General features: G+C 48.5%; 1 protein-coding gene across 7 annotated transcripts in view; it reads left to right on the top strand.

Annotated features, from left to right (window-relative positions):
• FRMD4B (FERM domain containing 4B) overlaps positions 1–26,249 on the top strand; it is a 131,394-nt gene that overhangs the window by 42,088 nt on the left and 63,057 nt on the right. Inside the window, exon 1 of one of the 7 annotated variants that reach the window (XM_064433009.1) lies at positions 9,727–10,311. The exons of 5 other annotated variants lie outside the window; for them this stretch is intronic. In XM_064433009.1, coding sequence (XP_064289079.1) covers positions 10,150–10,311 — 162 coding nt within the window. In that variant the 5' untranslated portion in view covers positions 9,727–10,149. Of the gene's footprint in view, positions 1–9,726; positions 10,312–18,991; positions 19,150–26,249 lie in introns of those variants that run through there. One more of the 7 variants, XM_064433013.1, reaches the window with a different exon arrangement.

Below are 26,249 nucleotides of genomic sequence, written 5' to 3'. Positions count from 1 at the left end.
GGGGAGCCTGGCTGGGCTAAAGCCCCACTCTGAACATGTCTGCTCTGCTTCCCTTTTTGCCAAGGTGATGAGGGAAAAGCTAAAAGGACTTAAAAACCAGAAGAAAACACTGGATCCAAACTATATTGAGTTTTAACAGCCTGTTTTATCAACAGTCCTTTGGCAAAATGGGGGAATGGGCTTTACCATTGCCTCTCCCCTTCTGTTGTCCCCATTTAGCTGCAAAATGAGAGACTGGGCTGAGGAGCACCCCTGCCTCTGCACCTTGTCCTCACCCTCCACACGTGCTGGACAAGGGGTTGCACAGTTTTTCCTGTGGATCTGGCCATCTCAGCAGCTGTGGGGACAGAAGTGCTGGCAAGGGGGGAGTGCTGTGCCCCTGTGTCTGGCTGTGAGAAGGGGGTGAGGTGTGGGTGAGCCTCACCTGGCAGGGACAGGGCTCCGTGCCCAGCTCCTCTCCCTGTTTCCCACAGGGGCGAGGTGCTGCTGACCTCAACAAGCTGATTCAGCCCCCCTGGCCATGCCAGCTGTCCCTCTGCCTTTCCCTCCCTCTTCCTCTCTCATTGTGTGTGATTCTGACATTATCCCACGTCACTGCTCCCACCCTGCAGCGCCTGATAGCGCTGCTGGCGTCAGGCCCTTCCCTTGGGGATTTCTTCAGGAAAAAAGGAGGGAAAATTGGATCAGGAGTTGTGGCTTTCGAAGGAGGCTTGCTCAGCTTGAACGTTAAATGTGTTACCTAAGCTTGACCTGTCTTGGTGAGAAGAACTTGGAATTTCTGGAGTATCAGTGCAGATTTCTCGTCCAGCTCCTGGACAAGAGGGTGGCAGCTGGGGCAGGACTGAGCTGTGTGGTGGCTCCAGAAGGAGCCTTGTGAAGCACAGAAGCAGAGGTCAGGATTTTTGGTGCAGATCTTGTGGGCCACAGCTACGCCAGCAATGCATTCATGACCTGTGTGAGTTACTGGGGCTGTGTAGGAAAAAAAAAATTATATAAGTGTATTTAATGTAATCTGGGTGGCTTGAATAGCTAATGACTGCAGAATGGCTGCTGGGGCTGAGAACAGAGCAGCAGTGGCAGGAGGAGCTGCAGGAGGTGAGGAGGCCACACTGGGGTGGGTGTGTTGTTGGGGGGCAGCTCCTGGAGCTCCCCAGGCATGCCCGGCCTCCCTGTGAGCCTATTGAGGCAGCTGGAGGCTTTCCCCTGGTCTCCATGGGCTTTGGATGCAGCCCATGGCATGCTGCTTGTTTGTTTTGGATGCCTTGTGAGGGTGAAAACATCCTTTCAATGGCTGCTCTTTCTCCTGCTGCTTTGGATCAGCTGCTCCTTGCACCCCCCAGCCACGGAGTGACCCCTCTTTGGGGAAATGCCATCAGCTGCTCAGCTTGTTTCCTTCTCCACAGCCACAGAGTGTCCCCTCTTTGGGGAAATGCCATCAGCTGCTCAGCTTGTTTCCTTCTCCACAGCCAAATTCAGCCACACTGAAGCTAGGCTCACCTTTGACAGATGCTTTATACCAGAGCTCATCTGGTCTAACAAGACATCCCAACCTGTCTCCTTTCAAATTTTAGATGGTTGTTGCCCATTTATTTGTCCAGAGCTGGCAAATGAGCACTTTAGAGGTAGTTTGTTAATAAAATGAAGCACTAATTGTTGTAGCAACAGATGAGACATTGTGAAATGTTGTTTTTGTGTTTCCTCGCTCTGGAAGTGCAATTGCAACAGATCTGTGTTCAGAGAAAACATCACTCCATAGCAGCAAAAGTGCTGACAATTTATTATATGGATTTACAGTACCAATTAAATTTTGCCTCTTCTATTAACAAGTGCCCTTTTTCCACTGCTTGGTGGTTCTCCCCTGGCTGGGAAAATGCACAGCTCTGCCTCAAAGGATCTGAACTGACCTCACCTCCAGCAGGTGCAGCAAGAGCTGTTGTCTTCAGGTTGTGCAGGATCAAATCCCAGATAAAAATGTGCACAGGACCATTCTCTTGGGCAGGCTGGAGTGGTGGGGCTGGGCCCTGGGGGAGGTGGAGTGGGTGCTGGTGGCCCTGGGAGAGCATCAGCTGCTCTGCCCTCATCCCTGCCAGCCAGCAGCCGTGGGGATGGGCTGCCTTAAATAAGGATTTTGCTGGAATGCTGGTGCCAGTGTTGGTGCTCTGCTGTGCCAGATGCTGAATGGCCACAGGAGTGAATTCTGCTCTGCTGGGTTTGGGGCCAGGAGCTAGGGAGGGGGAGAAGAAACACAAAGCCATCCAAGATGTTGTCGTGGTTCATGTTTGATGGAGGGCAGTGATCTGAACTCTGTCATCTGCTGCATAGGGAAGGGCAAGTCCTTTCCTAGGTGCACCTTTCCTGGGCTAGGCATGACCCATAAAGTCTAATCAAGGGCAGAGCTTTGCTCTGAGTCATGATTTTTTTGGAGGCTACAGCATCCTGAGTTACTCATCCTAAGAGAATGAATGCACTGAGGATATAATTGTAAGAGTTAGATATAACTTATTCTCACTCTTTAAAAGATTTTTGTCAGGAAACTGTTAGGTTTGGGTTCTTATTTTTGTCTCTGTGTCCATATATATCATGAAAAGTGCTGAAACTTTACTATCTCATTTATGCTTCATCTTACAGAGCTGTAGATCTCTGCCCAGTATTTAGGTTATGTACTAATTCTGCCCCATTTGCCACAGATTAATGAGGCTATAAAATAATCATAAAGCTGGGGCAGCCCTGGTTTTCCACGCTCCTCACGTACTTCTATCTACTGTGAAATACTTCATCCAGAAGTAATTACCTGGCTTCTCCAAGCTCCCTTTAATACTCCTTGACGACTGAAAATGAAGGAGACGCTGCCCCGTGTTTGTCTGGGACATTAGCAGGGCAGTGGCAGCATCCCTGGTGGTGCCTGAGGGGAGCTGGGCAGGTGTGGCACTGTCGGAGAGCACGGTGTCCACCTGAGTGACCAGAGCTGGGGAGGAGACCCTCCTGCTGCCAGGGACGAACCAGTGAGGCTGCATGTGTCACTTTGACCCTGCCATGTCTCCGATAAGACCCTGAAGCACTTCATGGCTCCAGTAAGGTGATGGGCAGAAGGAGTGTCCACCACAGAGAGGGATCTGGCTCTGCTCCAGCTGAGAAGCTGCTGCAAGCAGGGCTGGGTGGGATGAGAAGGGACTGGACTGCCTCACCTGAATAATGGGGCACAGGAGGTAGAAATTCTGTCAGCGTGGTGTGTGAGTGCACAGAAGATGTTACAGTTTTGCCTCCAAAACTAGGATGCTGGAAGTGTTTTGTGCACTTTGTTACTCCCCACTGCCAGTCTGGGGGAAGTAGAGGTACAAGACCACTGAGACTGGAGATGCAGAGGGTGTTTGTCTCTATAATTTATTTTCATAGGGTGTGATAGCTGCTTGCCCTTCGCTCTGCAGGGTCTCAGTCTCTCTTTGGAGGCTGCAGTCCCCTCTCATCTCTGAGGGCTGGTATTGGGGCAGGAGGCACAGCACAGCCTGCATGGGAGTGACAGTGCCCTGCTACCAGGCTGGGACCTAGTTAGGAAGCAGTGAGGTGAAATCAGCACCTTCAGGTAGGTCAAATCAGCAGCTTGGAGAGAAATTGTTTTTCCTGCCTCAGCTTGCAAAGGCAGCCACAGTCTCTCCCCCTCTGTGCTGTCACTTTCCCTGGATGCTTCCCAGAAGGGCAGCCCTGAGCTGGGGCTTGGGATGTCCTCCCTCTCCCAGGGGCTGGTGGGGCTGAATCATTTCCTCTGGCAGCTCTGTCTGAGGGAGGCTTTGGGTGCAGCCCTCCCTCTTGGTGGTGCCAATCTCTGCAGCTCTGAGGATGCTCCACGTTTCCACCCTGTGCCACTTGATCTCTCGTTTCCTCCAGATGTGACCTGGGAGCAGAACCAAGAGCAGGATGGTTTCCCATGTCACTGCTGGTGACTGTCCCCTCCTGAAGGAGCTTTCCTTGAGGAGGAAGCCCTTCCCACAAAGCAGAGAACAAGAGGGTGGCTCTCCAGGGTCCTGCCCCATCCTGGAGCAGGGAAGGCAGTGTCACATCCTGACCTGCTGTGCTGTGTCCCTGGGCAGCTCTCTGTGCCCAGAGTGGTGCTGGTGGCTGGGTGGGTGTCAGCCTTCCTGCTGGTCCCCATCCTGCTCTGCTGGCCACCACCATGCAGCTGGGAAAGGACATAAACCTGTATTTAGACAGCATTCACAGGCTCTGTTGTGTGTGATAGAGACAAACCCTTTCTCAGCTGCAGATCAAACTCTTTTCTCTCATTTCCTCATCCTTCTTTCCTTACAAGCCTGGTGTTTCTCCCTACTAGGTATCTTTTTGTTAAAAACTGACTTTGAGGCTGTAAAGTTCTCCCGCCTTAGAAATACACATTTATAAAAATTTAAATACAATTTGTGGGTAGGTGTATGCTAATAGTGACCTGCATTAGAAGTCCTGCTCCCTGCTGCCAGATGTCACGTAGCCTCCTTGAGCATCCCCACCTGATTGTGTGTTTGGGCACGTGAGGTTTCACTGGGGCTGTGCTAAATTACAGCCCTGCTGCACTGGCCACAGGGTGCTGGAGGAGCCAGGTTTGTGATCTGAAAACTGGGTGATGTTGTTCTGAGGGTGATAGCGTGGCAGTGCAAGATGATAAACCCTGACTCGTGAAACTGGAGCAGCTGCTACTTGTTTTGAACCTGACCTGATTTTGTACTTCTGGGTATGGCAGGTATGAAATTTGCTGTTTGAGGAATCAGACAGCAGCTGCTTAATCATTTATAAAGTTAAAAGACTGTGGCACTTCATTTCTGATGTGAAGTGCTAATTAGTTTGCTGTGGAATCCAGACTGCAGGAAATTTGTGTTTCTGGCAGTGTGGATGTTCATCTTTAAAAATGTGTTCATCACGGTGTTATGTTTATATTATTAGTGTAGAGCAATATAGTACAGCCCAGGCTCTGGGAGAGGAGGGAAAACAGCAGCACCTCATTTACAAATAAGCTTATTAGAGGCTGTGCCTCATCCAGAGAGGGGAGCATTAGGCATCAGCCTCCCTCTGGATCATTTTGGGTGTAGTTGAGGCTTTCAGCTACATCAGGCACTTGACACAGGTGCAGTTCAGTGGGCAAAATCTGGGAATTGAAACTGCTGGTGTAGAACCTGCTAAATAAATAGCTACACTGGATGCTGTTGTTAGCCTCAAAGGAGAATGGCCCTTTCATTCTTTCTGAATTGAATTTGATAATGTGAATGGCAGTAAATAAATCCTTGTGGAAGTGTAGACTTAATTTCTGAGAGGTCCCCAGATTTGTGCTATATGAAGGATTAAGTAGGTTAGTTAGAGGCACATTATGATTAATTCTTTTTGATAACCTCAAGAAATCAAATTGGCTTGCAAACACTTGTACCAGGAGTTGAATCTGGGGTTAGAAGCTCTCGATCAGGGCAGGTTGGATTACAGATTTATCCTCTGCACTGGTGCTGCTGCTTAAGCATCTTATGTACTGAGAGGTTAGAACGTCAAAGAGAGGGTGCCCAGTGTCTGCCTTTCACTTTATATTTAAGTTGGTAATTAAGGGCCAGAGTGTAGCAAAACCAATTTTTGAAAAGTCACTTCATCTTTATTTGGGGTTAATTGCATTAATGCTCACAGCTTGACAGGCTTGGTTCATGACAGGAATGTAAAAAATAAAGTTGTAGGGGATACAATGCCTTCAGCATTGTCTGAAAGTCCTAATTCCCAAGTAATCCTGTTGTTCATGCTTGTGAAACCGCCTACAAAACAGCACCTTTGAGCAGTTCTTAAGTTTATTTTTAAAGGCAGTGTGATTGTGTGCTGTTGGCTTCTAACTTGAGCAAAATGGGAAGATTTTCATGCAGACCTGCACAGAGATTTGTACAGAAAGGAGAAGCACGTCTGGATGAAGTGGGACTGCAGCTGGTTCCTGGTGGGAATTCAGAGGACAAGGAGGTTTTTGGGTTCTGTCACAGACCTCAGTGATGCTTCTGATTGCCCTGAGCCCGCTCAGGGCTTCAGGCTTGGAGCCCTTGGGGTGGAGGTAACAGCAGATGTCCATAGTGGTGTGTGCCATGAAACAGAATTGTCTCTTGTAACTTTGGGAGGGCTCTCTGTGGGTTGGTTTTATTTTGTGTTCCCTGATCTTTACTGCTCACTCTACATAATGTTACAAATATTGGCTGCAATCAGGGGTGATCAATATGAGTGCAGGTTATGGATTAGAGCAGAGCATGTTTTAACGCTCTGGTCAGGACAGACATCTGTGAGCTGCAGAATTAGACATCTTATGCATCTGCACAATAACTCACCTTTTTTGTGGAAGGTTCAGAGACTGAAAATGATCAAAGCTTTAATTTCATTTGCTATCACCAGGGACTTTGTGTGTGTGTGTCCTTTCCTGTATGCCTAATCAAAAGTCCTATCTAGGAGCAATACTGTATTGTAGATTTAAAAGCAGATTGATGCTCTTGTCCTCTGGCCTCACAGGCAAATGAATTCTTTATTCATGTGAACTTCATATGAGCAACTTTGAAGAGAGGAGCAGCAATTCACCTAAGCCTGGTTCCATTAATTTTGGCATAGAAGATAACATCCAAGGAAGCCTGAGAATCCACTTGGGATCATCTTTTCCTATTATGTTGGTAGCAAACCTTTGTTCTTTTTATTACTCATTATTCTGGATCTGCAGTCAATAATGTGAGGAGAAGCATGAGTCTGCCACACATCAAGTTTTCTACTGCCTTTTAAAGTGACATTCTCCTTAGATCACTGTTGTGTAGGCTTATTCCTTATCAGCAGTGAATGCTGTGTTGTTCATATGACTGCACATCAAACAGATCTGCAGTAGCTGTCTCTTGTGCTCCCCTGACAGTGGTACATATATCTACAAAGACATTTTCTGAGAGCTCTCTCCCCCTCCTTCTCCTCACAGAATAGAAATCTGGATGGTACAGCCTTTGGAAACCACCTGGGTATTTATCCTGCTGGCTTTCCCTTGCTGAATTTTGTTTTCTGTTCTGACTCTAAGGAGCCTGGGTATTATTTAGGTATTTCAAACTAACCCACATGCAGTCAGGCTCTTAGAGTGAAGTCAATAAAAGACTAAGACTGATGTGAATGGATAATTCATCAGCTGCATATAACTGCACCAAAATTATCTTAAATTGCATTTAGCTGCTCTTTGCACCACAAACTTCCTTTGCTGTTTTTATTTCTGTGTGGTTTTAACACTATCCAGGTTCAAGGGACAGTGCACTCCTGTACTTGGGTCAGCTGGGAAGGTGAGCTCCAGATGGGACTTAATTCTCGTTCTGTCACCAAGGGATGAAAAAATGGGTGAAGTTTCTGTTCATGAGACTGGACTTGAAGTCCATGTGCCCTGAATCAGAGTGGAGAGAAGGTTCTTGCCTTGCTCCATCCTACCCATGGAGCTGTAACTTTGCTGTAGGAGCATAAAGCCTGTACAAGGTGATGGGAATATTGATGGGAAAAGCAGCCAGGAGTACTGAAGAGGGAAGGCCTGAGTACCTCTGGCTCTGCCTTCTGAGATGGAGCATCTGAGGCCACTGCTGAGGATCACAGGAGCTTGTGAAGGCTAAAGAATAACTGTGCAGAAATGTAAATTCACTGTAAAGATACCATGGATCGCAGAGCTATTGAAAAAACCAAACATGCAAACAAACCCAAAAAAACCCAGCACAAATCTCCTGTGCTCTGTTAAAAGAGAAAATCATCATCCTTATTTTTCAATCCTGTTAGGCAATGGGGGAAAAAAGGCAAAACAAAAAGGCAGTGAGGGCAGCAGGCACAGCACAAAACCACGTAAACTTTTCCTCGTGGGTTGGTTGGATTTTCCTGGCACAGGACAGTTGCCTGCACTGTTTCTTTAGCTACAAGGGTCCTTTTCTTTTCTTTTAGAAATGGCACTTGAAAACTGGATTTTTTTTTTATCTCTGTGTTTAAATTTGGATATGACTTGAACGGATGCCGCTGGAGATTTTCCTGGCTGATTCCTTTCCAAAGCAGTATTTGTGAGGGAATGGCAATTCCCTGCTGCCCAGCCTGGCACTGGGACTGGCTCAGGTTATTGGAATAACCCCATGGATATTTGTCACCACTCTCCCCCAGTGGAAGAGGGAAACCTTTTCTCTTTAGTACCTGTGGATTGCTGTCAAAGTCCTCTAAACACAGTGGTGGGCAGCACAGGAGGAGGAGGATTTTTTTGTGGCTACAGGCTCTAAGTAATTCCAGGGGATGATAAAACCCTTGCAGTGGGAATATGGATGCTGGATTTCAATGTAGAGCCCAAATCTTTGCTTGCTCTTGTTACAAGAAGCCATATCCTCCTCTGCTTGGTCTCACTTTGCAGCAGTTCTTACCCATTTGAAATGTGGTTGTTGTTTTTCCAGTGTGAAAGCAAGGCTTGGAGTGACCAAACCCCCTGGCAACAGCACAGCCAAGGGATACCAGCACCAAGAGCACCAGGGCTGCTTTCAGTCTGTCATGCATGAAAGAGAAGAGGGAGATCTTGGAGACACAGGTCCAAAGCCTGTCTCAAACAGGCAGGCAGGCATCTGTCTGCAGAATTACATCACCCAGCTGCCACAGCAGCGCTCAGGGCGCGCGGCTCCTGCAGTTCGCAGCAGGTTGATGAATAAGGAATGAAGAATAAGAATTGTGAATGCTTCCACTCTGCTGTGAGCACACAGGTGTCTTCCTCCCGTGGGGACATTTGGGACAGGCAGGCAGTGCCCCTGGGGAAGCTTGGTGTGGTTTAGCTCGCCCACCCAGCCTGTGTGCAGGCTGTTCCTGCCCCTTTCCCTTCTCTGCGCTGCACAAGAGTTTGCTCTTACAGGTCAGCCTTGCTGATGATTTTAGCCAAAATCTGCTCCTTGAATAGTTTCTTCAGCAAGGTGCTGATGGTAACATGTTGGGCTCCCTGCAGCTTCTGTCCCAAAAAGCTTAGAAAGTGTCAAATCCTCTGAGGGGGGGTTTTAAACAGATTAATCATACTTTGTCTTCCACCCTCCCTTAGCTTGTAATAGGGAAGAGTGCTCAAATGGAAGGTTCGGCTTGGGAGCTTTAACACTTTAAGCCCCAGAAGGGCAGGGTGCTGTTTAATTTTAAACTGGCTCAAGGCAAGGCTGGAGTCTCTTGTGGGTTATTATGGCAGTGTTTATTTGCTGCGGGCTGTTGTGAAGAGCTCGGCGACAATGCCCAGCTTTGTTTTTCTCGTGCAGCAAGTGCTGTGTTAATGGAGTTAGTTTAAGAGTAGAGTTTAATCATCTCTTAAGCACGTTTTGGGTGTTTTACCCATATGATGCAACCACCAAGGGGGGAGTGTTGAACAGAGGGATGGCTCTGTGCTGTCAGAGCTGGAAGAGAAGTTAGTGCATCTGTTTTACTGTGAGGCACTGGCACAAGTTGTGTTCAAAGCCACGTTGGATGGGGCTCTGAGTGACCTGGTCTAGTGCAAGGTGTCCCTGCCCGTAGCAGGGGGTTTGGGACAATATGAACTTTAAGGTCTCTTCCAAGCGATTCTATTTCTGCAGGACTAATTCGCCATCCTCCCCTCCAATCCCCCCCCCTGCTTTCCTCCACTTGCTGGTTCCCAGAATTGCCTTTTTCAAGTAGGATTTCTACTGTATAATTTGAGCACGGGCTCAGCCGCGAGAAAACGATGACAGCTTTGTTCCCTGTATAGCGGATAATGAGGTGTTGGAGGCAGATAGCTCGGGATTCGTGTGTGCAGCGCCTGCCCAGCTCACTGAAGCTGAGCGCCTTCCTCCCCATCCGCAGCATCTCAGCGGGGCTGTTGTCAGGGCGCTTACGGCAAAAGGGTTAACATTTAATTAGAAAACATAGCGGTAGCTAGCGCAGCTTAACAGAGCTTTATATAAGCCGCTAAGGACAAGGCTGCTGTGTGAGCTGCTGGTAGGGCTGAGCTACTGCAGCCGCTGGCTGGGCGTCAGGAGCCGGGGCATGCCTGGGAACCTGCCCAGGAAGCGCCGTGAAAGAGGAGTTTGTTTCGAGGCTTGAGCGCGGCTCTGCGCAGCACAGCGAAGCCGGGCAGCCTCATGCCGGGCGCCTGAGCGAGGCAGGCGTGCCGGGGCGTTCGTGTGCGCGGCGGAGCGGATGGCTTCGGTGCTGATGTGCGGCGTGGAGGATCTGCTGCTGGGCGGCAGCCGCCTGCTCTGGACGGTGACGGTGGCAGCGCTGCGCCGGTGCTACGCGGCGCGGCTGCGGGCGTGCCGGCAGGCGCTGCGAGCCTGGTGTGGCCTCCGCGATGTCTACCAGGTAAAATAGGAAAAAAAAAAAAAAAACCCTGCTCAGCGTCCCGGCTTTTCCTTGGAACGGCATCCCGGCACCTGCGCCGGTGCGCGTTCTCGCTCCGCGCCTGGGGTGGATGGATGGAGAGCATCGAGGGAAAGGTGCTCAGGGGGCTCTGAGCTGGTCCCGGTATTGCTTTCCAAGTGCCGGCTCTGTGCCCGGATTCAGGGTTTTGGGGAGATGTTTTCTGTGCCAAATGTGTTCTGTCAGTCGATGCACAAGTGTTGTGGCAGCCGGCTGCTCGCCGTGTAACCCACCCTGGGAGCCCCTCTGGCTGCTGTCACCATCCTTGCCCTCGGGGTTTTGGGGCAGAGCTCTGGGAGCTCCTCTGCTCCCATGGGAGAGACTGGCTTCGGCTTTTTCTGCTGTGTTTGTGTCACAGCTTGTAACGTGATAGTCCTGAGCATGGCAGAGGGATTGCTGCTTGGGTCCTGGAATGGCAACGGGGGGCTCCCCTTAAACACAGCCCTGTACTTTCAGTCACTGTGGTATCCACTGGCAGTGAGGGTGGTGTCACTCTTTCTCCAGTCTGTTTTTGCTGGCAGTTATTTATTTCTGTGTGTCTGCATTTCTGTCTCACATGTGAACTTGTGCTGCTGCGTGCCTGCTCTCAGCCTCACTCTGTGTGTTTGCCACATCAGGGTGAACGCTTCAAAGCAGCTTCTCCCCTCTCCCTGGTGTGTTGCAATACAGAGAATGGCACAGCTCGTAGCAAACAGCTCTCCAGAGCCACCAGGATGCAACTTCCATGGGAAAGTCATGCTAGGAGGACATCTGTGCCTGTTTAATCCTAAAGGGATCTGTTGGTATTTAGCTTTAGGGAAGGCTCAGGAGTGGGAGAGCAGCTTTGCAGTGGTAGATCTACCAGTGCTTGAATGTGCCTTGGGCAGATCATGTATGGAAACACTGTGTGATGGGTGTGACACAGGTGTCACTGTGGCTATGGATCCATGTGTGGATCATGACTAGTTAGGGGATGCAGGAGTAAAGGTGTCATTGCTCTTCCTTTGCCCACCTTTACTGACCTGTAGGGATGTGGTGGGATGCAGCCCTGACTCTCTTCTTCCTCTCTAAGTAAAATCCAGCTGCACCTGTGCTGTGCTGGCTATTTTCAGCATCTGTTCACATAAAGAGCATGCAGCCTAGACTGCCTTCCCTCTCCAGTGCATCCCCACGGAGGTAAAACCCCATCCCTCCAGGGCTGGAATAAAGGCTTGGTGAGGACCAGCTCTGACAACAGCTGTATTCAGCCTGTTCAGCTGCCATTCTCTGATGGCTGGCTTGAGGTGCAAAGAGATTTTTCCAAAACAAAGTGTAGCTGTATCTCTGCCCAAGCTTACTGTGTCCCAGTGGTTGCTTTGTCCTGCCTTTTCTTTATGAAAAGCATCACTGATATGTGCCTGTGTCTGAAAGTGGGGGTGTGAAAATGGGTGAAAAGAGGAGATTGGTTCTTCTCTCATCCTACCAGGCAGACCTTGAGCCAGGGAAGTGGACAGGGAGTGCCCCTTCCCCTCTGCCCACAGCTTGTCCTGCTGAGGACGTGCAGGGACCTGTTGCTCCTCACCTGCTGCTCTGAGCCTTCCCTGGGAGGTGAAACCTGGCAGGAGCAAAGCAACTCTCACATTTTAACACCAGGAATTTGCTAGTGGTAATTTGGGGTGTATTAAAGGGATGGCTGAAGGAATGCCCTGCAGCTCTTCCTTGTTGGGTTGTGTAACACTTTGCTTTTTGTGCTGAAGTCTTGGCTCTCAGCTGCTCAAGCCTCTGGCTGAGTCCAGTGAGTGCAGGACTGAGCACACAGCGTTAAAGGTCACCCAGCTGCTCAGATGCCACAGCCTTGCAGGAATCAAATCTGTTTTCTTAATTTTTTAAGCACTTCAAGCTATGGAAACAGCTAGAGACAGTGGCTGTGTGACCCCTGCAGACAGGGAGGAACTCTGAGCTACCCTGGGTTGCTTTTCTTCACCTCAGGCTCAGTGGAGCAACACAGCAGCAAAAGAAGCAGTGCAGAGCACTCCATGGGGTTGTTTCTCTGAGGAAGTGGATGTTGCAGTGCCTGTGGGACAGGACTCTAATCTTGGGTGTGAGATTTTGTGTCCCTTCATTACCACAGGTCCTGCATTGTCTTGAGCAAATTGTTTTCCTCTGTTCTCATGTTCTTTGTAGAAAGGGTTTAGCAGCACTTCTGCCTGCCAGGGATGCTATTTGTCCTCTCAGATTTTCCCCAGAAGTCCTGTAGTTATTGCAGCCACATGAAAACCCCTTTTTGCCCTGTGCTCTTATTAAAATTAACTCCTGGACAGGTGCTTAACATTTCCCACTTGGGCTTCATGGGGAGCACTCACATTTCTGTAGCTTTGCATTGATATTCCAGATGTGAAAAATGCCATGGGTTTCATACAGAGGTTCTTTTGGCTAAATGTGGGTTTTTCCCCTCTCTGAGGGTTCCCTGGACTGTGCATGATGTGACAGACCAGGACACCAGGCAGAACTTATTCACTGAGCTGCATGCAGGGGACAGGCAGGGCAGGGTGAGGTGACAGGCACTTGGAAGCCTCAGTTTGCTTTGATCAGTGTTTGGGGGTCACATTTTGTGTGCCAGTGGCTATTTTTTGTGTGAGTTGGATGCTGCCAGTAAGTCTCTATTTAATCATCAGCACATTTTTGTGGAGAAAGGAAAGCAAGCAGGATTCCTTCTCCTTGAGGTGCTACATGTGTTGTTGCGGTCAGGGGAATTTTCAATTTTTTTAAAATACAAAATGCTTGGTGGCCTGGTGGGAGAGCTGAGCTCGGGCTGCAGCTCAGAGAAGCCACAAACACCTCTGTGTGTCTGAGCAGAGTGCCCAGCTGTGTTTGGGAGCTGGCAGGTGCAGAGGTGGTCACGGGGCTGGCAGGGCAGGCTCAAATCCTCTCTGCCAGCATAAAGCCCTTACCTGCCTTAGCAGCTTTAAGCACAACTAAAACCCACCCCAACAAGCACAAACCAGCCTTTGTCAGTCACCTTCTCCTTAGCCTTTGTGTTTCTGGCATGTGTGGGAAACCTTTTCCAAGGTTTTACCTGTTGTTTCACCTGGGCACTGGCACAGCAACTTCTCCCCTAGCCCAGGCACTTCCCCGAGCTGATCCATACTCCAGGATGCTTCCTGGATCTGTCCCACCTGCCAGAAGAGAAGGGATGTCCTGCTTGCCCAGAGCCCATTCATCTGGAGGAGGCTGTGAGCCAAAGCACTGCTGGGGTTTCCCGTTTAGCTCTGAAATAACCCCAAACCCTCAGGAGGGGAGAGGCTGTACAGTGAGAGCTGATGCTCTGAGCCCTTGGGGTGTGTGCCAGGGGACATTGTCTTGTCCATGGCAGGGAGCATTTAAAGCCTGTCCTAGAAATAACAGATTTGCAGAGACAGCTGATAGAAAAGCTGGCAAAGGTCATTTTTCTAACAGCAGCAAGTCAGTATGAATTATTGGGGCTGTTAGGGCTTGGGAAAATTCCTGGATGAGAATTTGGCATAGAAACTTTTACTCAAGGGTTCCCATTTCCTACTAGAGAAAGGACTGAGGGCTGTATTTTGTTGTGGAGCTCTGGCACATAGTGCTGTGGCTTTGGGGGGTCTTCCCAGAGCCCCTCCTGATGCCTGAGATGGGACAACATGGCATTTCTAGGTGTCCTGATGCTATTCCCAAAGAAAGCTTTCTGCAGGACCCTCCACATGCTGGATTTATAGGCCACCTGTCTTAGATTTAATTATAGGGCAGTAAAACCAAGTGAAATTTTTATATAAATGAGGTTAATAAGCAGCTGCAAAGCCAAAGACTTCTAGAATCAACATTTATCCTGTATTTAGTTACCTGTATTACCACTGGCCTGGTTTTCTTTGGGGTACTGACACAAAGTTTTCCTCTGAGATCTCAATGCCAGTTGCCATCAGTGCATCCCACAACACAGTGATTCCTCAGTATGGTTAAGCAGGAATGAGATATGGCACCAAAGTCTATATAATGATGCAGCTAACTCTTATAATATAAAAACTGGTCACATGAATAGTTTAGGGTCAGGGTTGAATGTGTGACAGTCAGTCTGTTCCACTGGTAAGTGGAGTCAAGTGGTAAAAAAATTGGGAAAACTGTTCCCAAACTCCCTGCAGAATACAATGGCACGTTGTGGTTGATCTGCTGGATGTACAGCCAGATATGGGAGCATCTCGGTGATTAAGCAGCTTGGGAGTAACTGAAATTACCAATTGCACTGGTAATTAGCTGATAAATTACGGCATAACAGTGTAAACTTTTCATCTGGGTCTTTTGGACAAAGTGCTTTTTAACCTCTGAAAGGTCATTTCCTCTGCATGAAGTGAAAAATGTTGCTGATGAAGCACAAGAAATCAGCTTTGTCCGTGTGTCTGGCCCGTGGTACCTGGGGTGGGAGAGGAAGTGGCTGACTTCTGTTTCCTCCAGTGCTAACGTAGTTGGTTTGGATAGTGAGCACCATGCTTCCTCTGCTGCCACACCTCAGCTTTCCATTATGAAAAATGCTGACAGCAGATGGAGGTGCCTTTTTCCCTTTCTCCTTTCACAATGATGAAAAGCAGTGCTGGAGTGGTGAGGGAGAGCACAAAGCTGGGACTGCATTGTCAGGGCAGGACTTTGTGTTCCACACCAGACAGACCTCAGGCTCAGCAGAAGCACCTCAGGTGTTCTTACAGGTCAGGGCTTTTCAAAGAGAGCTTGAAAACCTTTTTAGAGAACACTGTCTGTGTTCCTTCAAAGATCTCAACTTGTGCACTGGGGATTACTGGTTACCCTGGAAAAGCTTAGCTCTGGCTGCTTTCATCCAGCTGTTTTTCTTTTTGAAGGGGTCTGATCTAATGCAGTGACGCTGCTCATATGTCACCTGCAGAGCTCTGGCACTGCTGAGACTCCCATGATATCCAGAGCTGGCATGGGGAGGTGTCCCCATGGCTGGGACTTCATGGGAGCCTTCGGGAGGGCTGAGAACAGGTCCAGCTCTGGGCACTGCCTCCTGACAGCCTAGAGTTAAACTTGGCTCTGCACACTTGCAACAGCAGCTTTCCAGAGCTCTCTGCCAAATACATTTCCATCTGAGCTCATGATACAGCGTTTTCTGTTTGAGAGAGCTGATTCAAACAAAAATATGATTTCTATTTTACGGCTTCTCCCTCTTCCCTCACTGACAAACTTCACAACCAGACTGTGAACTTCATCTCATTTCCTTCAGGGTGTCACGGTGCCAGTTTCAAACAGTGCCTTCTATTCACAAACCACTTGGGCCTGTATAAATATTTTTCCTCCTCGATGTGACGCAGCTCACAGAGTGCGTTAGATTTCGAATGTCGCTGGCGCCGCTTCTCAGAGGCAGCAAGTCCTGCACAAAGGTATCTCTGTATGAGCTTGCCTGGATAAATCTCCATTCTGGCCTTTGCAGAGGGGCTGGCCAGCTTGCTCTGACTGGACACAAACTGCATGGAAAGGAAAATTAAAAGTGTTTCAGGCACATGCTGGTTTTTCCAAGCTTCGTTTTCATCCTCCTCTGTGGTTGTCTCTCTGTCACCCCTTTTGCTGGCAGGACTTTGTGATCTTGGATGGACTGTCCATGTGCTTAAAATAACACTGTGCTATCTTTGTCCCCTCATTTTCTGAAAATCAGGCCACCCCTTGTACAGTCTGCATTGCTCTTAAAACCTCTGAGTCATAATTAGTGATTAGTAATTCTACTAATCTTCTGTACAGATGGAGGCCAGTTCATTCTCAGAGACTGCAAAGAGGATAAAGCTATCAGTGCTGGAATATATTAGCTTAAATACCCTCCCACACACAAATACACATGTACACTTTTCCCCACTAATTGATCATTCATTTAAACATGCAGCAGTGATGTGTTGGGGAAGGAGATGGGGAGGACAAGTGTCATCAAAAAGCTGAGAAAACTTTGAATGTGCTGGATTTAGCCATTAAAAGTCACCTTTGACAGTCCAAGCAGTGCTAGGATTAAGACTGTGATGTTTCTGTTGCTTTTCTAGCTGATGTGGGGTAGGTGCTGCCCTGGGGATGGGTGCCCCAGAGTGCATCTCCCTGCGGGCCACAGGAGAGTGGTGCCAGCAGAGCTGGGAATGGGGCTGGGGAAGTCACTGCACTTCCACCCCTGGCACTGCTGGGGATGTGCTGCCTCCTGAGCATCCTGGCTCCACCTTGGGCTGGTCCAGTGCTTTCTGGGCAGGGAGATGTGGGCTGGGCAGAGGATGTGAGGTTTGGAGCAGGCTGGTGTTTGTTAAGCCACAGTGAAAGTGGCAGTAATTCCTCTCTTGTATCAAGCTCAGTGCATCTGTTCACCTTGCTGGGGGTGCTGGGGTGTGCTGCATTCCCTGTAGGGTCTCCCTTCAGGTGGCACTGCTGTCCCCAAGCTCAGCTCATTTGTGCCTCAGAGTTGCAGAATTTCCCTGTGCTCAGCTCCAGCAGCTTCCTGCCTCTTACAGGTGTGCTGTATTTCTTTTAAACTCTAATTTTTCTCAGTTTAAAAAAAGCTCTCTGTACAGCTGAATTGTGCAGCCCTGGTCTGTGTTTGTTTGGAAGCCATGGATCCTCTGAGGAGCTGTGCTCTCCCTCCAGCAGCTATTCCTGTCATTGTGGTTATCCCAGCAGGGCAGAAGCTGGCACCACCCAGGTAACCTTCACATCATTTCTCTAAGGAAACATGACTCACTGTCTATTTTCCATCTTCTTTTTGGGGCTTTGGAGTCTGTTTTGGAGACAAATGCAAGTTTGTTGCTCTGAAATCCTCTCCCAAAACTGTCTCTTAGGTTGCTGGTGCAGTCTGGACCAGCTGGCTGGACCTGACCTGGCACCCTCCTGCCTGATGTGGGGCCAGGTTATGGTTTTTTCATGAAACCTGTGATATTGAGCTTAGAGTGGAAAGCTCTTGTAGTCTCATGACTATGAGAACGTTGGCTTTTACAAAATAACTTGGGGAAAAAAAGACAACTCTTTTTGTCTGCAGCTATTTAAGGGCTGGTTATTTGATCAAAGCTGGTTCTTCTGAATTAAACAAGGAGGGTGAGACACCTCTGGCACCTCACTGCATCCCCGTGTCTGGGGTAGCTGCTCCCTGGAGGTGTCTGGGTTGTTGATGGTTATTCAGGGAGACGAGGGGAGCAGGCTGACTCACCCTGTGTGATGGGTGGGCCAGGCAGTGCTGCTCCTCTCCCAGCATTGCTGGAAAGGCTCTGTCCTTACACAGTGCTCTGCAGCTTCAAGAACCTGTTCTTGGCCTCAAACACCTGGCACAGAGCCTCCTGTTTGGGGGAGTTCACCTGGGCCAAGGGGCCTCAGAATCTTTGAAAAGAGGGAGCCACATCTGAGGTGTTGCTGTCCAAAGTTTGACCCATTTTCATTCTGGGAAAAACAAAGTAGTTTGTTCCAGGTGTTGAACTTAATTTTTTTTTTTTCTATTAAAATAGATCCCTGGATTTTAAAAAATGGGTTGGGAGAGTCTTCACAGGTTGTCCTCTGTGTGCATAGTGACTGCTCAGTTGAGAGCATAAATAACTGAATAGAGCATTCAGATTTTTGGGGTAACTGCATGTGTAAATTTGAGACTTTGTGCCTCTTGTGTACCTGCCTGAAGTTCAGGGTGGGACTCTGGAAGTTGCAGCTTCCTGGATTTGGGTGCACAGTTCTTTGTTGTTCTGTTTTTTTTTTTTTTTTTTCATTTTCGGTGTCAGTTGTTTGAGTTTTCTTTGAGGAGAGCTGTTTTGTGCCTGTGTGACACCTGTGCTCTGCCTGACACAGTTTGTGCTGCTGTGTGTGGAGCCTTGTGGGTTGATGTGCCAGTGGGGAAGGGATCAGGGAATCCAAGCAGAACTCGGTGTTTGGCACACAGAGAGCAGCCTGCAGAGGAGCAGCAGAACAGCAGGTAGGTGATTTGCTCCTCTGCCAGCAGCAAAGTGCACTCCTGTGGAGCAGGAGCAAGTTCACACTGATGGCCAGGGCTGTGAGCTGTGCCCACGCCCTCAGTTCCCTCCCCAGAGCAGCAGAGCTGTGATTTGGGGAGCAGTTTGGGGAGTCCAGGGAATGCTGTACCTGGGGTGTCTCTTGCAGGGAGGGACATGGAGGGATCACTTTATGGGGTGAGGGTGGCTGTGCTGAGAAAGCTCTGCTTGTCTCTGACCCTGCATCCCTTCAGATGGGTTGGTCCCTGCTCCCACAGGGCTCAGCCTTGCTCCAAGGGGCTCAGACTGGGGGTGGCTTGAAGTTTTAGTGCTGTGCCAAGTTTTTACACAAAGGATAGGAGTGGGAGGGGTGGTGGCAGCTCCCAGCCAGCACAGAGCTGCCAGCATGGGGGTCCCCAGCCACTGCTGTGACGCAGATCCTACACCGAGGGGTCTCCCTGCCCCAGGACTGCCACCTGTGCTATGCCTTTGGTCAGTGACTCCTGCTTGTTCATTCAGTTTTGTTTTATAATAAAGGGGTTAATATCACAGACAGGAAAAAAAAAAAAACCACCAAAAAAAACCAACCACAATTGTAATGCTTCCCCATTTTTAACAATCCCATTTCAACTCTTTGTGTCCCCTGACTCACTCTGGAAGGGCTTTTGTTTCTGAATCTGTAATCAAAGCAACAAACACGAAGGTCACTTCCTTCAGATTATATGGCAACGGAAGAAGTCCGGGATCGTGTCTCCCTTCTTCCCCCAGCTCAGATGTGCAGAAAACATGAAGGCTTAGTGCATGCACACTGGGAACACTTCTTGGGTTTCTCGAGTCCATTTAAACCAGCTGGCTGTGTAATGTGGAGGTAAGAGGCTGTATTTTAATTTCTGATGCTTAGCAGTGACAGATAATGTTATTTAGTGCCCTTGCAGTGTGTCCTCAGTTAAACATCATGCAGAGCTCGGAGCTGAGAGCCAGGAAGCAGCACAGAGCAGAGAAAGTTTGGGGTGGGGTAGGTTGAACCTTTTTGCTTGCTCTTCTCTTTGCCTTGTAGGATCAGTCCATAAAAATTTCTTTGCATCTTTTGCACTCCATTGAGGAGATAAGGGGCTGTTTGTTTATCCCAGCATTTACAGCTGCTTTTTCCTGCCTTTGTTGTAAATGCTGCCTTGGCTACTTCAGCAAAGGGCTAAATCCAAGCTGGATTCTGGTACCTTTGCTGCAGCTGGAGCAAAGATCTCTAACTTCTGGTTAGAGAGAAACTCCTTTTCAGAGATTACCCTTATGGGCTGCTCTGAGATATGATTTAACCCAAACAAAGCACAGATTCAGTCCCGAGAAAAGGCGCTTGGCGCCTGGTACAGTAACTCCTTTCAGCATGCAACTATTAAATATCTCCTCATAAGGTCCCCTTCTCTCTCACCCCCTAAAAAACCCTTGGGAAGAGATGGCCTGGAGATGCAGCAGTGCACACAGAGCTGGGGAGTAACGGCTGCTGAGAAAGAGCCTTTGATCCAAGGCACTTGTTTTGCTTTAAAAGTGAAATGTGGAACCATCTGGATCAGCCCCCTGAGTGCCTGGCAAGCTGCTGGCACTGGGAATGTTGGCTCCTCGCCTCCACAGAAACGCTGCTCGCTGCCTGCTCCAGCCCATACCCGCTGGTGTGGCTTCTCTTGCTTTATTTATTTGCTCTCTGCAATTTTTTTTTTTTTAAGAGTTGCAGATTTAAAGGACTTGTGCTTTAGCCTTCTTTTTAAATTGTTTTTCATCTCCTCCTTACTTGATGTCAGTCCAAGGCTGGCATCTGGATTCCTGAGGGGCTCTTGCCAAGCACGAGTGGCTGGAAAAGTCCAAGGGGGGATGCTGGGTACAGGGACCTGGATGGGCCAGGAGAAGAAGAGATTCCAGATGACTTCAGAGGATGAGATGATGCCTGGAGGGGATGGCAATAATCTGCTCAGGGCTTGCTCTGTGTGTGTCTCCTGCTTTGAGAGGCTTCCCTCAAAAAGCCAACTCAGGGTTGAGGAGGGAGGTGCTGGAGAGGATAGAGGAGCATCCTGTGAAAATCCATCAGAAATGGGGGGAGAGCTTCAGGCCTGGGGAGAGGCAAAAAGGCATCAGGGGCAGGGTGTGGGTCTCCAGGGATGTGAAACTACTCTTCTCTAAGGGTATTTTTTAATTTTCTGTAACTGTTCCTGTAACAGGGAAAGCCGAGTTTGTTCGAGTGGGTCAGGGATGGCTTCTGGGGTGAGGTAAAACTCAGGAGTTTCCAGAAGCTCTGCACAGAATAAACCCTGAGATTCATGTTGCAGAGACTTAAGCAAAGAAGCTGGAGCTTAGCTGCTTTGCCTCCTGGCTGGGGAGGAAAGGTCAGGACAGGTCACAGGAGGGCAGGTGGCCAGTCCTGCCCCACTGTGGGCACTGCTCATTCAGAGACTCAGGATGCTGCTGCCTCCTGCCAGAGCTCCTTCGTGGGCAGCCCCTGCATTTGTTGTGTCAGGAAAGCACTCTGATCCCACAGGAGACCCTTTTCCCCTGAATTCCCAGGAGATTGCACTGGAACAAGCCACCCCTGTGGGCTGTGTGCAGTCATGACCTGCCTGCAGTGTCTCAGCACTGCTGGTGATAAGCGTGGCTCCAGCAGACACGAATTTACTGGCTGTGTGCTGCCAAGGAAAGCAGATGTTGGATTTCATTGACTTGATATTTGTGGCAGATTTCTACTGATTGTTTCCTATTAATTTTCCAGATAGTTTTATAGCATTAGTGTAGAGTTGCCTGCCTGTTCTTTTCTCGCTGTTGTTTTAAATACACTGCAAAGTGGCAGGAATGGAACGCCAGCACCCCTGGAATGACATGACCTATTCAAGAAACACTTCATTTTTCAGCTTGAGACACCTTTAAGGAGAATACTCCTGCAATAAAGGTGCTGATCCTTCCAGAGGATAGCCAACTTCTCCTCTCTGTCAGAGGGATTCGGCATCTGTTCTAACACTGCCAGAGAGTTCCTATGGCTTTTGGCAGTGCCAGCAGAGGTGAAATGCTGCCTGGGTGCTGCTTGGCAGCTGGAAAGTCTGGGGCCAGCAGCAGCTCTTCCCTCTGCCTCCTGCAGTGGGGCTGATGCTGCCTGTGCACTTGAGTGCTTTCGTCCTGTGCTGGTGCACACTGAGCAGCCCCTGCACCCCCCTGTGGGATGGAGCAAAGGCAAGAACAGGAAAAAGCCATCAGGAAAGGCAGCCACGCTGCAAGATTTCCTCATGGGGAGGAGAGGGGTGAGTTTTTTGCATTACACACTCCTGGTTGGGAGCAAGAAGCTGCAGTTCTGCTGCTTATATTTTGCTCTTGGCAAAGGGCTTTAACTCCTGGCTGGGTTACTGGATTTATTATTTTGAGGAAGATTGAATTAATTTGTTTCCTGGATTTTAATTTATCGCTGTTCTTTGGTTTTGTTCAGTTTTTGGGGGTCTTATTACAGCATGCTCATCATTATTTCTGAGGATTTTGGGAAAGGAGGATGAGATTTAGAGCCCCACGACCTCCTCTGGTGAGTGGGATCTTTCCAATGACCCCGAGAGACTGTGCCTGTCATGCTGTACCAGCCATCAGTGGAGTGAATGAAAGAGTCCCTTAGATCTGCCATCCCCTGCAATGAGGAATAATAGAATAAGTGGGGAAAAGGAGGGCTGCATGGAAAGTGTGTTGGCACGTGGCCCTGCAAAGCCCAGTGCCTGCAGTGAGGGAGAGCACTTGGGCTGTTCCTGTGCCAGACTTTTTCACTGGCTCAGCTGGTGGGGCTTACATGAAAGTCAGTTGATGCTCTGCAGGAGCCAGTTTTTTCATCCTATCTCCAGCTCTCATGGCTATTTTAGGAAGGTGCCATGCAACCCAGGCAGCCTCTCAGCCCCCTGTTCCAGGCACTGTGTTTTATCTCCAGCTCGCTGCCAAACTTCAGCAGAGCCAACATTTCCTTGTAGAGCGTCATCAAAGGGGCATCAAAGTGCAAAGCCTGCACTGTTCTCCAGCCTGTCTCATCTTAAAACATTTCTGTGCATGTCATTCAGTTATGGCTTGAAGTGTCTGTCCCTGCCTGGCTGGTCCTGAGAAGGAGAATATCCTGAGGCCTGGGAATTCTGCAGTTGCTGTGGGTAAACATCTGAGGGGTGTGCAGAGCCCAGGTGGCCTCTGCAGCCCTTGGGAGGATGGGGGTGGCACTTGGAGTCACCTGGTTGGTCCTACAGGATGGTTTGCCAGAGCACAGAGGATGGAAGATGTAGCCAGCCACTGTGGAGCACCACTGGCTATTTAACATTAAGCAGATACTGGCTTCTGTTAAAGGTTAATAGTGAGATAACAAATGATTTAAGGCAAAACCCTGATCCTACTAAAATTAATGGCAAAATTAATTGACTACACTGGAGACAGGACTTCAGCCAAAGGCTTCTTTATGACTTGAAGATTAGGAAGGAGAGGCAGTATGTCTGGAGACATGGTCTGCCCCCATAAAGCTGGTGGGAGCTCTGGCCCTGCCCTGCAAGGGATCACTGCAGGTTTATTGTGTCTGTGTGAGCCAGGCTGTGGTGTTGTGGCAGGAACCCACTGGCAGGTGTGAGCAGAGACTGGGGAAACTCGAGTTTCTGGACCCAGAGCTGACCCACTGGGCCCTGCAGGAGCTATCAGTGAGTCCAGAGGGGAGGGCACTGCCCTGCTCTGAGGCAAAGGAGCTGGAGGAGAGGAACACAGTGGGGTGGGATGGGGCAGTGGGTTGGAGCAATGCTTCCCTTCCTCAGATCTGCACTTGTGGGAGAGTGGAGCATTTCCAGTCCCCATCCATCAGTTTGACCCTGAGCACCTCCCACCATGGGGCACTGAGTGATGCCACCCACACTGGTCAGGCCAGACCTGTGGGCCGCAGACAGGCTCCCCAGAGAGTGCATCATGGTGTCTTTGGAGATCTCTGCAGATTGTTTAAAAAGCTTCCACAGCAATGCTGGTATAGCCCCAGACTTCTGTCTGTTCTTTTCCTGCTTATTCCTTCAAGTTCTGAGAGACTCCAAGTGCTGGAACATGATGAAGCTTTGCTCTCCCAACAGACACACCAGGAAACTCTGAGGTCATTTCAACCATTATAACTTTTTCCCTCTTCCCCCCAGCTGCATGCAGGCCCCTTCCTTCCAGAAGGACAGGCACAGGCTTTTATTTTCCTGAGATGTGCCTGGCTGGGGCAGCTCCTTATGGCAAGACATTCTTGCATGTGATTTCACATTTTGATCAGGCTGTGCACGTTCAGGGCCAGACATAAGCTGGCTGGTTGTACCAAAGTCAATGAAGCAGTGCTGATCTGAGGCAGCTGAGGAGCTGATCCTAAATGCCTTCAGAATCAAAGGAAAAAACACACCTAAATGCCAATGAAAACTTGAAGTGTGAGGGATTCAGTATTAAGCTTTGAAATCGCTTACAGGCTTATGAGTTACAGAAGAGAAGTTTGCATTAAAAAAACAGAACCTTTACAAGAAATTACTGGTGATGCTTTAATGGGTGGTAAAGTGCAGCTCAGGTGGGGATTTGGACATGAAATCCTTTAAAGATCCAGGCTGGTGCTGTAGGCTTGTGCACCTGGAAGGCAGACCTGCAGCTTCTGTGCCACTGCCAAAAGCAGGATGGAAGCTTTTTGGGATGCCCTCATGGCACAGGCTTTGTGAAGTCAGTGTGCAAAGGGACAGCACTGCCTTCTGGCAGAGGGAATTTTGCTTTTTGTTATCTGTATTATTGTCTCCAGTGCTCTGACTGCCTGAGCTGCTGTGGTGTGCCTGATTCAGGAATAAATTAGCCATTTTTTATAATCTATGTACTAATGATGTGCCACAGTCCAATTTCTCCTTTTCAAACTGCAGGTTTAAGGCTGTGTTGGTCATTTATGTAGTGAAAATGGTTCCCTTTTCTCTCTCATCACTGGATGCATCAGTACAGGTGATTTTTTCCTACCTATAAAATACCTTTTGGAGCTATTCATCTGCTAGTGAAGTTTAATTTCACACAGTTACCCTGCCAGGAGCTCATGGAAATAACATGCACAGTTCAGTGCACCTGGGACCAGATCCCTGGTGTCACACTGGGATGTTTCCAGGAGCACCCAGGCCTGAACAAAGGGGTTTACCTTGGGAGGAAGGAAAGAGGAGAACCGGGGGGAGAGGTTTGCTCCTTCCAAAAGACTTCTCATGGAATTGAGAGCATTAGAGATGTGAAACCTTGCTGGATGCGGGTGGTTTTAAAGCTCTGCTGATGAGTGTTGAGGTGGCTGCAGGAGCCTGGCTCAGCCCCCCTGTCCCTGGGCAGGTTGCACTTGCTCAGTGGTGCAGTGTGTGTGAGCCCAAACCGTGGCACATCCCCAGGGAGAGCAGCTGGGATGCAGGACAGGGCTCTGAGCCTGTCCCTGGCAGACACAGCTCCCAGTTTTGCCTTAATTATGTGCAGCTTACGTGTAATCCTCTCTTCTTTGGCCAGAGAGTTTGTAGGGTTTGGGTTTTGTTGGCTCTTTTTTTTTTTGGTTTATTTTCTTTCTCTAGACCTTAAAACAAAAAAGGCTTAAAAATAGAAGTCAGTGACAGATAGGCCAAGTGACTTTTGTAACTTGCCCAGTTCTGAGAGGGAGAAATCTGACCTGGAGGGAATGCAGCACATTGGGGTTTGCTCCTGACCCAGAGCCTTCATGATTCTCGTTCCTAAGCTTCCCTTCAGGAGATGTGTTATTCTGACACCTTTTTTTTTCTTTCTTTTTTTTTTTTTTTTGGCTTAAGGGTGTTTTTGGGTTTTGGTGGGTTTTTTTGAGATTTCCTGTTTACACCCTGTCTAATTACTCTTTTTCTTATTTTTTCCCTAACGGGATGACACACATGGGTGTCTAAAAATATTGCATGTAACAACCAGCTTTGCATAAGAAGGATGTTTCTGTCCAAGAGAAACAGCATAAATATCCTGCATGTGCTTTTTTTCCCAAATAAACATTCAGGCTCAGGATATTGTAGGGAATTTGTCTAAGTAGCCAAGAAGTAGGTTTTTTTTCTCTGCCTTGCTAATTTTCTTTTTAAGGGATGGATGTTCTGGAAAATCTGCTTTGATGATTTTAGGTGGAGAATTTGTCTTTGTGACAAAAGGGGAGGACAACATGTTGTTTCCTCCCAGCTAATGAAACCTTTATGATAATGCTAATTTTCTGTGTAGAGCTACAATCTCACCATATGCTTTAATTTCCACACATGAATATTCTGAGAATTGTTTGTTTCCCTTCATTATCTGCCTTTTTTACTGAAGATTTGGGTGAATCGGATTCTTGCTGACAGCCTGTGAATTAGGAGAGCTGCAGTATTTTGATGTAACTGTATTTCTACAGTGGAAAGTGTTTGTCTCCTTTCAATCCTCTCAGTTTTTGAGGTTTTGCTGCTTACTTGAGTACAGACAATACAAGTGAATTTGGGATGCTGGATTTTTATTGTTTCCCAGTCTCTCTCAGTATGGTTTTGCCAAAAATAGAGCTGTGTAATGTCTCTCTCCTAATTTCCTGTTGGGAATGAGATGAGACACAGAGATGCTTCATGAATTTTATGCTGCTACTTCTTTTACTGGATAATAGCACAAATATTAGCAGGCTTTTAAAAATAACTGCTAAGATGACCAATTGGGGGGCATGTTGCAAAAGTTGTTCATTTGTACAGACAATGCCAAATCAGTGAGAATAAGCTGAAAACAGATGTGTGTGTGTATAAATATCTCAAGACTGTTCACACCAGCTCTTGACTGAGGCAGACAGCTGTGCTCATCTCGTGATGGATTGGTCCAACACATAGAAAATCAATTATATTGTTCAGATTAGCAGGGTGTCCTGAATTAAAGATGAAAGAAAATGTATTAGTGAGGGCTCCAGGGTTTGGGGTTTTTGAGGATCTGGAGCCCTGGGAGTGTGGACACAGC

Source organism: Passer domesticus, chromosome 9 (assembly GCF_036417665.1).
Source record: "Passer domesticus isolate bPasDom1 chromosome 9, bPasDom1.hap1, whole genome shotgun sequence".
Classification (NCBI taxonomy): Eukaryota; Metazoa; Chordata; class Aves; order Passeriformes; family Passeridae; genus Passer; species Passer domesticus.
This window is presented reverse-complemented; position numbering and strand designations above follow the sequence as displayed.